Genomic DNA, 16,110 nt, shown 5'->3' with positions numbered 1-16,110 from the left:
GAAATTTTAACAATATTAATTGTTCCAATCCATGAGCACAGGATATCCTTCCATTTAATTGTGTCTTCTTCAGTTTCTTTAATCAATGTCTTACAGTTTTCAGTGTACATGTCTTTCACCCTATTGGTTAAGTTTATTCCTAGGTATTTTATTCTTTTTGATGCAATAAATAGACCTGTTTTCTTTATTTCCCTTTCTGATAGTTCATTATTAGTGTATGGAAACACAACATATTTTGTATATTGATTTTGTATCCTGCAACCTTACTAAATTTGTTAATTAGTTCTAGCAGTTTTTTGGTAGAATCTTTAGGGTTTTCTATATATAATATCATGTCATCAGCAAATAGTGACAATTTTACTTCTTTTTTTTTCCAGTTTGGATGTCTTTTATTTCTTTTTCTTGCCTAAGTGCTCTGGCTAGAACTTCCATTGGGTGTGTGCTTTTGACAAATTCATAAATTTATTCACTCCATTGCACAAATGTTTGAGTGTCTGCTATATAACCAGCACTGGGGATGTCATCAAACAATCCAGACTCCACCCCCCAGCTGTCATCATTTTAGTGTTTTATATTAGAGGGAATTTATTGCCAGGAGGAAAATAAGACCAACAATGGGGATAAGGAGTGTGTGTATGTGAGTGTGTGTGTTTATGTGTCTGGGGCAGGGTGTTTGCAATTTTAAATATGCTTGGGAGTATGAAAGACATCAAGTGTTTCCTGTAGAATTGTAGTGCGTTTGTGGGGAGGGATATGAACAGTGCTGCCTCTGACTGCTCTTTCTCAGATGTTCACCAGGGCAGGTGAGACTGGGGTGAGAGGAAGGAGTCACATCTTTGTGACTGGTTTAGTTCCTGATATCCTCTGACTTTCTCCAGTCCCTTTCTAATGTCCTTTCCCCAGTCTTACAGGAAGGTGTGTGAGACAGAAAGACTGAGAATCAAGCTTTCTTGGCAGAAACATCAATAAATGAAAACCTGGCTTATAATGAAAATAACAATAGCAATAACTTCCTGACCCCAGTCATTAGGTACACACTCATTTTAGTTAATACACCAGCACTAGTAAGAAACGTGAGTCCAAGAGACCACAACCCCTCCAGGCATGCGGGGCGCGTAGCCTACCCTGGCGGCGGCCCTGGGGAGCGAACATGGTCCGCAACTGGTTCCAGCGCGCACCTAGCGGTAACTCTGGGCCCAGCCGCGGGGCCTGCACGGGGCGGGGCCTGCACGGGGGCGGGCCCTCAGCGGGCCCCTCCTCCACGGGCAGAGCGCACAGGCCCGGGTTAAAGAGGCGCGCGGAGGCGGGCGCGGCGCACACTGCTGTGGCGCGCGGAGAAGAGGCGCACGTGTCTCCGGGAGTTCGGCCTTGGGTTCACCCAGCTGCTTTAGCCCCCGCGGTCCAGGGTGCCCCCTCGGCCCCCTTGGTGTCCGCCCACCTCTGGCCCGCGTGAGGAGGTCCCGCACAGTTCCCTGCGCTCGTTGGGCCAACTTGCAGGAGCTACTGTGTCGGTGGAGCGGCGCCGGGTTGAACCGGGCACTGCGCATGCGGAGCTCCAAATTCAAACAGCTGTTTCCAGAGGCTGGAGGGCGGGTGGGACCGGGAGCCGCTGGGGTTAGCTGAGGCATTCTCATTCTCCAGGAGGTGGCCTCTTGGGAGCCATGGTGGACCGGGGCCCTCTGCTCACCTCGGCCATCATCTTCTACCTGGCCATCGGGGCGGCGATCTTCGAGGTGCTGGAGGAGCCGCATTGGAAAGAAGCCAAGAAAAACTACTATACGCAGAAACTGCATCTGCTCAAGGAGTTCCCGTGCCTGGGCCAGGAGGGCCTGGACAAGATTCTGCAGGTGAGCTGGAGGTTTAGGAGTGCTGAAGGGGAGCGCCTCGCAGCTCTGGATGACCCTCACTCCCTGTGGGTGGTCCCGGGGTGACCGGAGAGAATGTCTCCCCATGAGCCTGACTGCTGGAATCTGCCGTTCACCCGTGGGCGCAGGAGTCTCCCACGCGCGCGGAGACTTTGGAACCCAGTTTGTTCGGAGGGAAGAACTTGACCCCCGGGTGAACCAGGGCCCGCAGTGGCTCGGTGTGGGTGTGCGGGTACCTCCCTGGTTGGAGGAGGCTGTGGGGCGGATAAAGGCGTTTGTCTTTCCTTGGAGACGCTCCCAGAGTTCGGGAGACCCTCCGGGTGCCGCCTCCTCGCGTCTCTACCTCCCAGCTCCGGGGCGAAGTGCGGCACCCGGCCGGCTTTTTTCGGCGTTTCTTCACCAGCCCGGCGGAGTGGCGCGAGGCTCCCCCGCCCCCGCAGGTCTCGGGAGCGGGGGTGGGGGGGGTCCGGGGCTCTTTCGGGCCTGAGCCCCCGGGATGCGGGGTGGTGGCTGGAATGCTGGGGACGCGCGCAGGCTTCCGGGAAAGCTTATCTCGCGGAGACATCCCCGAAGGGCTTGGAGTTCAGCTTTGTGAAAGTAACAGGTTGAACAAAAGAACAACACCCGGAGAGTCCCTTTTCGGGGGACGGGGCGGGATGGGGGTGGGGCGGCGGGCAGAGAACTTGTATAGAATGGGAAGTGGTGGGAGAGTTTCTCCTCCATGTTGGCATTGGTTCACATGCCCTATGCATGACATTGATCTCACGTGGATAAACTGTGGGGCTTGTTTGGGGATCGAAGACTTCTACCCCAGTTTCTCGAAGGTTCTTGGCCTCAACCATTCACGCTTCTTGGCCTGCAGTGATGGCCTCCCTCCAGTGGAACGACCAGACCTGGGTAAGAGCCCGTGAAGGCTCTAGGTTGTGAGGTGGAGTAGAGATATTGTCCAAGGTGTTACATTTCTCTTGGGGTAAAAGATGCCAGAAAGGAAGTTTGGTGAGAAACAATATTTAAACTACTGCGGCTCCCCAGTCCTTTATGGCTGTGTAGTTGTCTCTCATTTTTCTGGCCTCAACAGCCCGTATGTAAAATGGGAACAAATGTGAAGATATCTTGCCTGGGGTACCCCCTTTTTGTCCCCAAATCGACGGACATTCCCACAGGTGAGCATATAGGTGCCTGCTAGCAGCCGGGCAAATAAAGACTTGTTCTCTTAGGAGCCAGTGGAAGGGGAGGTTTAGGCCAGAAGGTTGGGTGTTGGATTTTAGTGGAGACTCTCCTGTCCGGGAGCAGTTCCCAGGGCGGGGGGCCGTTGGTAGGTGAGGCTGGTGGGAGTATGAGCTTCAGACGGGAGTGGGGTGTTTTAGCTCCTGATAGCAGGAGTTCTGGGCAGCTCCGCCTTCCTTGAGATGGGTGTCTGCCCTGTGTGTGTGTGTTGGGGAGGGAGGGTCACTTTATAATTTCCCTTGAGGAAACAATTCCTCTGGAGAACGCGTTGTTGTTTACTTGGCTCCAGGGCTTTGTTTAGAGGGGGAAGAAGGCAGGCGGGGATGATAAAGAATCGAGCTGCCCTCGAAGTGTTTGCCTCTTTGCTGCTTCTCCGCTACTGCAGGGGAAGGAAGGAAAGAATTCAAGGCTGAATGTGGGAAAATAAACTTCAAAACATGAGGAGAAGGGAAAAGGAGAGGGGGGGTCGGGGTGAGGCAGCCGGGTGCAGCTGGTGGTTATAGCTTTGGAGGTTAGGCAGCTTTCTTAAGGTGTCTTAAGCTTTCTTAAGGAGCAAGCAAGATGCCTGGTATTTTGAGGTCCTTTTAAACCCGCCAGCGATAACCCCCCAAAAGCCGGCAGGTAGCTTTAGGAAAAGGATTTGGGGATCAGGCCAGTCTGATTTGGAGGTGATTATGGACAGGCCTGTCCCCATCCCCAGCCAACCTCTCAAGCCATCTGCAACTTGGCGAATCCCCTCCCTTCATAGGAAGAACCCCAGAAATGAGAATGAACCAGTGGAAGCTTTTCGCTAGCATCACTTTCGGTCTGCAGAAACCTGCCTGGCTTCGCTTGCTGATCTGGGACTTGGGGCACTGCTGCAGGCCACAGGAAATTGGTTTAAGGAAAAATGAAAACTCAAAAATCTTCTTTCCCATCTGGCTGCTCCTGCATTTTCCACTGAGTTCTGTGTTTTATCAGGTTCTGAATAATCACCTTTGTAATCCTAAAAAAAGTCCCTCAGTTGGGAATTCCTGGGGTAGGGGCCCACCCCCCGGGAAAGGCTGTTGGAAGGGGGTGGGGTGCAGCCTGGGTTGGGGTTTTTCTTAGAGTGGAAATTGTGTGTGTACTTTCAAAGGCGTGAGAAAGAGAGTTAAGGCACCTTTCTTTAGATCTCTGGAAATAGTCCCTGAGTTGTCAGGTGCTTCCTCCCTGTTCACGCTGTGGTTGAACTGAGGCGGAGGCTGACTTTCAAAGGCTCAGCGCCCCATTGGCCTCGGACCACGTGGCTGCCCCTCCTTCCTGCCTTCAGAACCATCCTGAACCCTTTTGCTCTCAAGCCTGCTCCTCCAGGTGCCGGTGACCCGCTCCCCCAACCTCGTCCTAAATTGCAGAGGCTCCCATAAGTGGATTTGGCATTGACCAAGCGCCTAGCGTGTTGGGCGCTGTAGGGGTAATTGGCATTTTATGAGAGGGCACAGGCTGGTTTTGCCATCCGGCTTGGCTATTTACCCATCAGACCTTTTAACTTTGCCTCTCTTTCCTCATCTGCAAAATGGGGGTCTGGGGAGGGTCAAGTAAAGTGGAAGCATTAGGCGTTGGGTGTGTATAGATGAAACTGAGGAGTGCGAGCCTCCCTCTGCTGCACACATTGAGGACACGTTGACTAGGGCAACTTGCTAGGTGCTTTACCTGCATTAGTCAGGTACTCTTTACAGCACCCTTACGTGTTCAGATAAGGAAACTGAAGCTCAGGGGAATTACCAGGAGGGCACAGGCTGGGGTGGGACCCAGGCAGTCTGCCTCCAGAGCCTGCTTCTCGTACACCCTTGCCCTCCCCCTTAGGCATATGAAGCTGTTGAATGGTTGGTCAGTGAGCTTAGTAAATTGGTTCAGCTGGACTCTGGTCTGCTGGGAAATTCTATTTTCTATTTCCCCTAGAACAGGAATGGGCACGCAGGCATCTCCTGTGTTGTGCCTGGCTGAGCCACACCTCCTCCCTTACTGAAATAAGCAGCAGTCCACCCCACCCCACTTCTCCTTTGGGGGTGCGGTAGGGGTCGCCCCAAGCCCTGCCTTTCGCTGGCACACCCCATCCCTAATTGGGTTTTCTTCAACTGCTCATGCAGCTGACCTGTTCCCGGAAGCCTCTTGGATCCTGCTGGCCTCTAACCTGCATTGTCCTATTCTGAGGTTTTCCATGTGTGCCAGACCTCTCTCCTTTTATTTCCTGGGCCCTTCGTACTCCCCTACACATGTTCCAGTCCATAATAATAAGGCTAATTCCAATTTTGAGGTTCTGACATCCTGTTATTAACACCAATCCTCCTCCTAAAATTTTAAAAAATATAACTATGGATCATGTAGTAAAATTACATCTGACCAAAATGCTCATACTGGGCACAGGACTTGAATTTTGGGGGGAACCGAGGGTTAACATGAAAACCTCTTTTGTTTCAAACCTTGCTGGAAATTGGAAAGCGCACTGGTCCACTTAACTGCCTTTGTATGTAAAGGGAACACAATAGATCTTTTGATTATCCAGAATCACGGAGGCCTCTGGGTCATTCATTTGAAATTGAACTCTCACTGTCTAAGACTGCAGAAATGGAAAGTGGAGAAGTTGGGTTTTTGAAAGGAAATAGAAGAAAGAAGTTCCTTCCTAAAGGCTCATTTTCTTATTTATGTTCCGCTCAAAGCTGAGGGCAGCCAAAACAAGAAAATTCTCAAATCAATAAATCTGCTTTAGTTAACTACTCTCATTAGTTTTAACAGTTAAGGTGAATTTTTATTGAATCGTTTTGAGAGTTTTACTAGAGTCCTTAGGATGATTACAGATGGCACAGTAATAGAGGCTTATTGAGGGTAGAGATTAGCAAGTGTTGAAATGTTCTAGTGGGGGTGGGGGAGTCCTATAGGAGGGGGTGTAAGGGAGATGATGACTGCTGCTTCTAAGTATTTTCCTCAGGTTTTGCTCTATTTATAGTCTGGCATTTAAAAGAAACACAATCCTCTGGTTTTGGATGCTGTGCTTGGCTGGCTCTGACCTCAGGCCAAGAGCTTTCATCTTGAACTTGGTTGTTTGCTGTTAGATTGGCCTCAGCCTCTGAACTCTTTATGTCTGTGGGGTTGGGGGGAGTGGGGTGCAGGGAGGTACCAGGCTTTGGAGAACAGAGAAGCCGGGCTCCTGAGACAGAACCCCCAAGAGAGTCTTTGTACAAATTGAGATGCTTCATCTGAGTGGTCCCTCAGGAACCACTTGATTGGCCTGAACTGGGGTGATAGAGAGAGGTTGGATGAAGTAGGCATGTGAAATAGGTTCACCTCCTGATGTTCCTTTTGGGGAATGGAGAAGGTAGAGGTGAATCCCCTTGGAGATTTTGCTGAGAGTCCCTCTGGACCCCTGGAATAAGTGGAGGAGCCCTGAGCTGTCGATCCTCCCCACAAGGGTGGGTTGACATGGATAAAAGGACATGCTGCCCTCAGCGGGGATCTTTGTCCACGTGCCACTCGCCTCACTACTGCAGGCCCCTTCCTGTTGCTGAAAGAGTCACCATCCAAGCACTGGGTCATGCCGTCACATCACCCTCATAGGTTGCTTAGAACAGTGCTTGGCACATAGCAAGGCTCATCACGCGTTAGCTGCTGCTGCTACTCACCTCCTAGATGCCCCTACTATGTGATGGGGCCATCCACGCACAAGTGTAGTGAGCATAGAGTCAGGAAGACCTTAGTGTAGGAGAAAGGTCAACTGACTTTTTTTTTTTATTATAGTGAAAAATACATAACAAAGTTTACCCTCTTCACCTTTTTTGAGTGCTGTTCAGTAGTGTTACGTATATTCACATTATTGTGAAGCAGATCTCCAAAATTTTTTCAACTTGCAAAACCGAAACTCTAGACCTGTTAAACAACTCCCCTTTCCCCCTCTCCCCAGGCCCTGGTAACTACCATTCTGCTTTCTGTTTCTGTGAAGTTGACTACTTTAAGTATCTTATAAGTGCAATCGTACAGTATTTGTCTTTTTGTGTAAAATGGTGCATCCACTAAGGAAGACCATATAGAGGTTCCTTAAAAAAATTAAAACTAGAACTACCGTATGATCCAGCAGTTCCATTTCTAGGTATATATCAACCACCTTTTTCAAAAGCTAGAGAGAGAAGGGAGGATAGGCGGGTGGATCTTTCTTCACCGCAGCCCTCAGGGAGGTGTAAAACTGCATGATGGTCCTGTACTGCAGCCAGAGGGCAGAGGGGTGAGGGCCAGATGACGAAGCTCTCTGGGTTTAGCCAAAGAATTTGAACTCACCAAATTTTTGCAATTTTCAAGTAGGGGAGTGAACAGCATTTCAGAAAGTTTCCTCTTCCTTCACAGCAGTTTGCAACTTAAAAGAAGTGGAGTATTCTACTCTAAATTATCGGGCTGTTTCTGTGGGCTGATCCTTTCACCCTATGGGTGTTCTGATAAGGACGCCTCCTCCCTTTCTCCTTCCAATGTGTCGGAGTGTGGGTCTTTCCCCCAAAGCCCACAGAGCTCACAGCACCTCCCCCAAAAGACCCCACCCACACTCCCTCACACCCAGCTTGCCGTTAGGGTACCTCTGTCTTCCTTCCATGAACCCCTTGGGAGGTCCAGGTCTGGGTCCCCTCCATTTGATGACCTTCCCAGATTATACCTTCTTTGCTCTTTTAGGTAACAGTGCGGGTAGCGTGCTCTAGTTCTGTACAGCTCTGCCTGAGGCATCTCGGCTTTCTGTGAGCAGTTAATCTGGCCCCCAAACCTCAGAGACCTGGGCAAAGTTAGGGGATCACAGAGGGGTCCCTCCCTGCCAGCTGTCACTTCTGTGTGCACTGAAGCCTCAGAAACCAGGTCGGGCTTTAGCCCTCGGGAGCTCAATCTAGCTGGGGAGAGAAACAGGGCCACGGTGGTGAAATGAGGAAAAATGTAGCCCTGGTGCCCAGTGATGGGTTGCATATGGTGAGGCTGGAGAGATGGACGAGGGTCAGCGGGCCTCAGAGGATTCGGTTCCTGTGTCCTGAGGCCTGTAGAACCCTGTGGCCTGTGGGGCATCTGGCTCTGAACAAAACATAGCCCCTGCCCTCAGAGAGCCCCTAACTCTAGAGAAAGACAGGTGAGGAGCTTGTTACCTGACATTGGTAGGTACACCTGGAGGTTCCAAGCATGTACTGTTGAGAGATTAATTTCTGCTCTTGAACTTAAAGAAGGGGGACTTTGAGGCAGCCAGGAGGGATGAATGGTGTGAGCTGCAGCCCCTGGGAGCTCTCTGCTGAGTACCTCCCATGTGCCAGGCTGGTTCTTTACCTGTATCTCGTTGAACCTGTCCTGTGGGTGAGGTGTTAACTTCTCTGCCCATTGTCTAGGAAACAGAGGCCAAGGGGTTTGCCCAGGGCTACATGGCTAGCCAGAGGCTAAAATTCACCCTTCCTTGCTGACTGCAGAGCCTTGGGGCCTGACCAGGAGTGGAGGTAGAGCCAGGAGGTAGAAGTGATGGGAGTGGGCAGGGATTGGGGGCCGGAGGTGGGGGTGATTCCAGCTAACGGTTACTGAGCACTTGCTTCACCACAGGCAGTGGGAACTGTTTATGTGCATCGTCTCATAATCCTCACAACAACCCTTTGCTGGAGGTACTCTCACCAGCACCACCTCAGGGCAGAATGGATAGTTCAAGTTCACTCATTTGCCCGAGGCTGTACTGCTAAGAAGTAGAAGATTGTGGATTTGAACCCAGAGCCCACACTCTGAACCATTCCGCTCCATGTGAGCCGGAAAGGTGGCAAAAACAAGGAGCAAAGGCCTAGAGGTGGGAAAGTGGTGTCTTCAGAGCCCTAGGGTGCATTGGGCGGTTCTCTGTGTGACTGGCTGATTACTTAGCCTCGGGGCCTTGAGCAAGTCAGTCTCCTAGTCTGTGAAATGGGACAATAGTTCAGTATTGCCCTCATGCCTGCAGAATCCACATAAATACTATTTGACTGAGTGCCTGACACATGCAACTAGTGATATGCTATGTGTTAGCTGTTCTCTGACACCCCGTCTCTCTAGGGTTGGGGGTGGGGTGGTGCTGTTCCTGATGCCCAGTTCAAGCCCCACAGTATATTGAGCTCCCAATTTGGAGATGGAGACACAGATGATAAAACCCACCAAAACTCCTGGTGGAGTCCCCACCATTTTCCATTTCCTGCATGTTCACCCACCCCCACCCTCAGTGGAAGGTGTATTTCCTCTTCCCTTCCAGCAGAGCCCTGCTCCCTCCTCTACAGAAAGGGGACAAGGCTTTCTCTGCTCAGTCCCGGCTTATCCCAGGCATTTGTTAAACCTCTTCCCTTCCGGAGGATTCCTGGGTCCAGATGGCCTCATGGGTGTCATCCCTGGAGGGTGGTCACACAGGATGTGGGGTCAGAGTTGTGCTCTCCCTGGGGCCAGACACCACCCATCTCCCCTCTCAATAGGCCCTTGCTGGCCAGGTCCCTTGGATTGGCTTTGAAGTGTCCATTCTGTTTTTCCCCTCCTAGCTAAATATTTGGGTTTCCTGCCGAACTATTTAGGCAGTATTGTGTACTTCTGGCTGTTGTCACCTCCCATGGCCACTGTAATCTGGCTAAGGTTGCCTAGCTGACACCTCCCATTAGGGAGAGGCTTGCCCCCAGGCTAGGCTAGAAGCTGTGTGGGGAGGGGCTTACTTGGGGGATAGGGCCAGCTTGGCTGTTCCTGTAGCCTGGTGGCTGGCCCTGTGGGTTACCAGGGGTCTTGTAGGCCACAGCAGCTGGGGAGGACACAGGGGAGCCCCTCCCTTTGTGTGACCAGTGCTTGGGGCTGGAGCTGGGGCCGGGAAACCCTTATCTGAACCACTGTGCAGGGAAAAGCTGATTCTAACATGGATTCTGATTCTCCCCACAGTACTGGTTTGTGCTGTGTGACCCTGGTCAGATTTCACTTCTCTGGACTCTGCTTCTTGGGAGTAAGTTCAGCCTTTCATTCAAGAAGGCTTGGAGAGCCTGTTAAATTAGGCCCAGCTAGACTGCAGGAGCCCTGTGTGGGCAGGGCCACGTCTCCCTACCCAGTTCCTAGCTCAGTAAGTGACTTGCTCAGAATGTGTCTGTTGGGCCCCCGGGTGCCCAGTGGTGTGCCTGGCTCAGACGGGGAGGCCAAGAGTCATGTGGACCTTTGGGTTGGAGTCTAGTCATGAGGGGCCCAGCCTCCTGCAAGGTCAAGGTGGTTACCTGGGTGAATTGAGCCAGGCCGGGCTCTGGCCCCAGAGAACAGAAGGGGAGCGGCTTTATCAAAATTTACGCCCATTTCCTCCTTCTAGCCTTCCAGCCGCATGAGGCGGTGCCAAGTTGCCTGGTGGTCAGCCGCAGGCTTTAAAGTCACACCGCCTTTGCAAGCTGCACCCTGAGCCCCTGGCTTCATCAGAAAGTAGGAGTGATGGTATCTGTCTCTCTGGGCGCGAAGACCACTGGAGAACCCAAGAGGAAGGCGCACTACGAGTTCACCTTTAAGACCAGCTCAAGGTTATCTTCTCCCTTTTGAGGGACTTTATAGAACAAACAGGTCTGCCTCTCTGGGTCTGTTCATCTCCAGGAGTCCCCTTACGCCTTTTTCCCCTGGGATGAACAAGGCCTGTCTGCGTGAGCATGCCTAGCAGGCCTGTCCTCCCCGGGGTAGGTGGTTTCTGCTTTCAAGGAACTTGAGAAAGAGCAGAGACCCAGTCCTTTGTGCAGATATTTACCAAGCACATACCATGTGCCCAGGCCTGTTTTGAGACCTGCTGTAAAGAGGATGAGCCGTCCCTGCCTGTCAGGGAATGTCCTCAGACCACGTACCGCAGAAACCGCGAGGGCACGCGGGGGTGGGGGTGGGGGAGCAGGAGGAAGGCCAGGCTGTTTGTAGGGGAGAAGGGTGTGTTCCTAGCCCTTGGGCGTGACTGCAGCCTGCAGGCATTAGGCCTTTTCTACCCCATGGTGCACCCCTTGGGGCAGAGCTGACTAGGGACGTTGGCACCAGGGGATGGAGCAGGAGTGTTGTCTGCAGCACCTGGGTGACCTCTAAGGAGCATGCAGATACCCAGGCTTTGCACCGTCCCCGCATCCCCACCCTTGGCCTTACCATGGGTCTCTGCAGACCCACTCACCTCAAGTGCCTTCCTGTGCCCTCTGTGAGGTCTGGCAGTGAAATGTCATCCCTTTTGCTATATGGGAAAACTGAGGCCTGGTGAGAAGCTGGGCCAGACCGTCTCTAGAACCAAGCTTAGGTTAAACTAGCTCTGCTTGCCCAGGTCCAGAGCCTTTCTTCGCCAAGCTGTTTGTTACCCCACCTCTAATCCCCTTTTGAACAGCCTTTAAATCAAAATCTTGCTGTGTGTTAGGGCGCAGAGCGCTTCTTTCACTTACACTAAACTGGCCTGAGTTCCTAAACTGCCCCAGCACACCCTTTCCTTGAGTGCCAGCTTTCCTACCCACCAGTGAGTTTTTCTGAAATAAGAGGCAAAGGTTGAAGTTGTGGTCAACCATAGGCTCAGAAAAAAGGATTTTTTCTAGGCCCTTCAGAGCCTGTGGCAGAAGTAGTCTGATGTCTCCCCAGGGAGTTTCCCCATCACAGAACCCTGCTCCCCAAGTGTCTGAGCCCAAGGAGCTGTTGTTGGCTGGTTTCTTGGAGGCTGGCAGGGATGGGGGAGGAGGGTCAGGCTCTGGGTGCCACTCCTGGCAGCAAATCATAAAATGTGAGGCTGAAGGGAGCATAGTGATTATCTAACTAGCCTCCCTTTACAGCCCTGGAGCCAAGGCCTAGACCTCGGGAAGTTATGTAACTTTCCAAGGTTGCTGTGCTCACCAGGGCGGGGAAAGTACATTAAAGGAGTTGGTAGAGCTAAGTGGGGCAGTTAGGGAAGGCTTCCTGGAAGCAGAGGCCACAGGAGGTGAAAGGTAGTCAGTTATTGCCACGGCAGTCAGGGATCCTGATAGAGCGAGATTGGGACTCTTGACTCAGAAAACCCTCCATGGCTTCTCCCCCAGACTCAGAGCCAAAGTCCTTGCAGCAGCCCAAGTGATCTGGACTCTGTTCCCTGTGTGGTCTTGCCTCTGTCTGGAGCCCTACCCTTGATCCTGGCTACAGACAGGAGGCCATGCCCTGAGGGTGGGGAGGCATTCTAAAACCCTGCACACTCACAGCAGGTTTCAACTTTTACCAAGAATTCAGGTCTATGTCCACTGATAACATAAGTCACCCTGCAGGTGGAGCAGAGGGAGGTGCTCCAGCAGTCAGACCACAGCAGTGACTGCAGCTGGCACTTGGTGAAGGAAAGGCAGGTGGGGGCCATCCCACACCCCGGGGACTCCCAGGAAACTCATTTTGCAGATAAGGCAACTGAGGCGAATAAGTTATTCAAGGTCACACAGCTAGTTAGTGGCCTGGACCCAGGCCTTCTGGGTCCAGAGCCAGAGCCCTGCCCCACTTAGACCCCATGGTGTCCTAAATCAGCACTTGCTTTCCCCTGTGCTGGGCCACCAGCCCCTCTTAGAGACTGAGTTTTCTCCTCGGGTCCTATTGGCTCCAGCTCTCCGGGAGCGGGCTGTGCATGCTTACTGACCCTTTGCTGAGAAGTGCTCTCTTCAGCTTTTGTGGATTCTGACACTGGTAACTGTTCTGACCACATTGACCATATATAGGTTTGTTTGCTATGCTCAGCGTGAAAAGTTTTAAAGCAGGACAAACGTGCGTTAGGTAAGTAGGTGCCGCAGCTCAGGGTGGAGGCCATCAGCTCCATCCCTGCCCTCCAGCCTGTCCCCCTGGCGTCCTTACGGACCTGTCAGGCTCTGACCCTTCACTGCAGCGTTTGTGGGTCAGGGGACCCAGAGACCGAGATCTCGAGAAAGAATCAAAGACCTGGAGTAGTGAGGTGCAGTTTAGTTTGCCTCTCGGCTCTAGGGTTCCTGTCTGAGTCCACACATTACCTGCTACCGCCCCAGCAGCTAAACCCACACTTGTGACACGTCCCTGACTTGGCTTCCCCAGGGCTAACCCCTAGCAGCGCTGTGGTCTGCACCTTGGGAGGGAACAGCTTTCGTCTTGCCTTTCTCCTGGGGTGTAAGCGCTGCTCAGATCTGCCTGCATGACTGGGGACAGACTGGCTATTTTGTAGCATGCCGAGGACCCCGGGGCAGGCCCTTCACGGACTTGAATGTTGATTTTTGGCTTGGGTGCTCCTTGAGTCTAATGCAAGGTTCTTGTTCCTGCCATGCCCCCGGGTACAGGATGGCACCTGTTCAGACCCACTGGAGGAGAAAGAACGGCAGCCCCATCCCCTCCCCATAGCTCCTGTTCAAATAAAACTCTTGCCTCCCGGGGCGAGGAATGCATCCTGACAGTGTTGGCTTTGGAAGGGTGCCCTCCCCTCCTCAGCATCCCGCCCCCTTTGGAGCAGCGGGTGGAAGGGCTGCCTGTGGAAGGGCTGCCTCTGGCTGAGGGATAGTGCTGAGTGCAGAGCACGCTGATGCAGTAATGTCTTGTCAGCACCCCCCGGGGAGCAGGAAAAGGGAGGGTGTCCTGATTATCAGCTTTTCAACACCCCATCCCCCAGACTCCAGCCGCAGCCCTGAGATCTACTGATGAGTGGCCCAGGGACTGGGAATTGGAAGACAGAGCCAGGTCCTGGGTCTGGCTCAGCTGACTTGCTGTGTGACTAGACCAGGTCACTGCCCCTCTCTGAGCCAGGGACTTGTTCACTAAGGCCAATTAGACTCTTAGCGCCAGCTGTATGCCCAGTGCTGGTTCAAGGTTGTGGGAATTATGAGACGTATCAGACGTTATCCTTATCTTTGAGGTTGAGGCCGGGCCCTGCGGTGTGTATGAAGGATTATTAAATAGGGGTGCAGCATGTTGTAGGGGACTCGTGTGCTCCAAGGTAGAAACGTTGCCATAGGCTGGGGCCGCCCGGGAAGGCTCCCCTGACCCTGGAGGTGGCCTTCTTTTGAGCCCCATCATTCTCTGGGCTCCTCCTTCTCCCCCACGTCAGAACACATTGCACTGGGGGTTGTGCCTTGTCTGCACTCCTTCCCCCTCCCATGAGGCCCTCGACTGTGCCCCATTGGATCCCAAACCTCACACTGTGTACGAGGGTAATGATTAATGAACATCCGAACCGTGAAGCTGTGTCTCTCTCTCCTTTGGCCTCTGTCCCACCAGCCCCCAAAACCCAAAGGTAGGACTACCAGCGCCCACCTCCAATCTGGAAAACTCCTGCCCCGGGCCCTTCCCACGGGGGCCACGCCTGGCCAGATTCTACCCCAACCCAGCAAGCACTCTGGGAAGGCCCCCCACCCTGCTGCCCGTCACATGCACGGGGCACATGAGTGGGGACGCTCTGTCCTCTGTTGGGACAGGTCGATAGGTTGCCTAGGGAGGTGCGTCAGCGTCCCCCCTACCCTCCCACACCCCTGCCCCGGGCGTGCACCTGTCTGGACCCAGGGCTGTCTCCCCAGGGCTGGGGCAAGGCAACTTCCGAGTCATGAGGGGACACTTTTGGGTCCTGCTCTAGGAAGTTTCTGTCTCCACGATGCCAGGGCTTCAGAGTTCATAGGTCTCAGTCTTGGCACGCCCTCTCTTTTTGGAATGCTCCAGGGCTGAAGGCTGCCTGTGGCCAGACCCACCATCTCTTCCACCAGCTCTGTGTTGGGGTTACTGTGTACGTGTCTTACAATTTTCTCTTGCCAAAGCCGGTTTCTATCTGTGTACACACTCTCCACTCCCAGCCACCACTGCACTGCACACAGGTTGATCCCTGCTTATCGAGTGACCTGGTAGGCTCTGGCCTGTGGAGTAGGAGACCCTCAGACAGACCAGCAGGGGCACCTACTGGGGCCCTGGGGGCAGGGGTGGGTTCACAGGGCTTCGATTTGGTGTTTGCAGTGGGGCTATGAGCCAGACTTCAAGTGAGACAAAGACAAGACGGGGGTGAGGGCAGCGGGAGACTCTAGTTTCATGCATGGTGCTGTGTTAGCGTTGAATAATTGAAACTCGACGTGAAAACAGAAGGCGGGCAGCGCTGAGCTGGAGGCAGGGTTATTGATGCCTTTTCTTTCTCTGCTTCCCTAGTTTTCCGAAATGCTGTTGTATTGCTTTTAAAGCAAAGAAATAGAATTTTCTGAAAGGGTAAGATGCATGCATATAGCGTCAGCCACTTCTACACTGGCTTTTTTTTTTTTTTTTAGGAGTTTATTAATTTATTAATTTATTTTTGCTGTGTTGGGTCTTCGCTTCTGTGCGAGGGCTTTCTCTAGTTGGGGCAAGTGGGGGCCACTCTTCATCGCGGTGCGTGGGCCTCTCGCTATCACAGCCTCTCTTGTTGCAGAGCACAGGCTCCAGACGCGCAGGCTCAGTAGTTGTGGCACACGGGCCTAGTTGCTCCGTGGCATGTGGGATCCTCCCAGACCAGGGCTCGAACCCGTGTCCCCTGCATTAGCAGGCAGATTCTCAACCACTGCACCACCAGGGAAGCCCTACACTGGCTATTTTTTTTTTTTTTGCGGTATGCGGGCCTCTCACTGTTGTGGCCTCCCCCATTGCGGAGCACAGGCTCCGGATGCGCAGGCCCAGCGGCCATGGCTCACGGGCCCAGCCGCTCCGCGGCATATGGGATCCTCCCAGACCGGGGCACGAACCCGTATCCCCTGCATCGGCAGGCGGACTCTCAACCACTGCGCCACCAGGGAGGCCCTACACTGGCTATTTTTAATGCGCGAGGTACACAAAGCACAAATAAACATGGTTCTAACGGCGCAGACTCCGAAAACTAGTGTCGCTTCTGAAATTGCTAAACAACGTGTTATTTTTCAGTTTATCTGCCAGAGGGGTGGCTTCCTGGGCAGCAGTGCTGTTGAACACTTTTGAGGGGAAGGGTCTCAAAGACTGGGGAAACCAGGTGGGCTTTCGGTCTGCAGACCAAGAAGTTTGAGATTGGACACGATCTGATGGTCACCAAGAAGACAGTGTGGTTCCCCGGGAGAGGCCTGGCAGAGCTGGGGGA

At 52.9% G+C, this 16,110-nt stretch overlaps 1 protein-coding gene across 2 annotated transcripts in view; it reads left to right on the top strand.

Annotated features, from left to right (window-relative positions):
- Positions 1-1,315: 1,315 nt before the first annotated feature.
- Positions 1,316-16,110, top strand: part of KCNK5 (potassium two pore domain channel subfamily K member 5) — a 37,916-nt gene continuing 23,121 nt past the window's right edge. Inside the window, exon 1 of one of the 2 annotated variants that reach the window (XM_082637612.1) lies at positions 1,316-1,847. In XM_082637612.1, coding sequence (XP_082493738.1) covers positions 1,662-1,847 — 186 coding nt within the window. In that variant the 5' untranslated portion in view covers positions 1,316-1,661. Of the gene's footprint in view, positions 1,848-10,544; positions 10,601-16,110 lie in introns of those variants that run through there. The other variant, XM_082637613.1, reaches the window with a different exon arrangement.

This window comes from Mesoplodon mirus (assembly GCF_964341445.2).
Source record: "Mesoplodon mirus genome assembly, chromosome: 12".
Taxonomy (NCBI): Eukaryota; Metazoa; Chordata; class Mammalia; order Artiodactyla; family Ziphiidae; genus Mesoplodon; species Mesoplodon mirus.
This window is presented reverse-complemented; position numbering and strand designations above follow the sequence as displayed.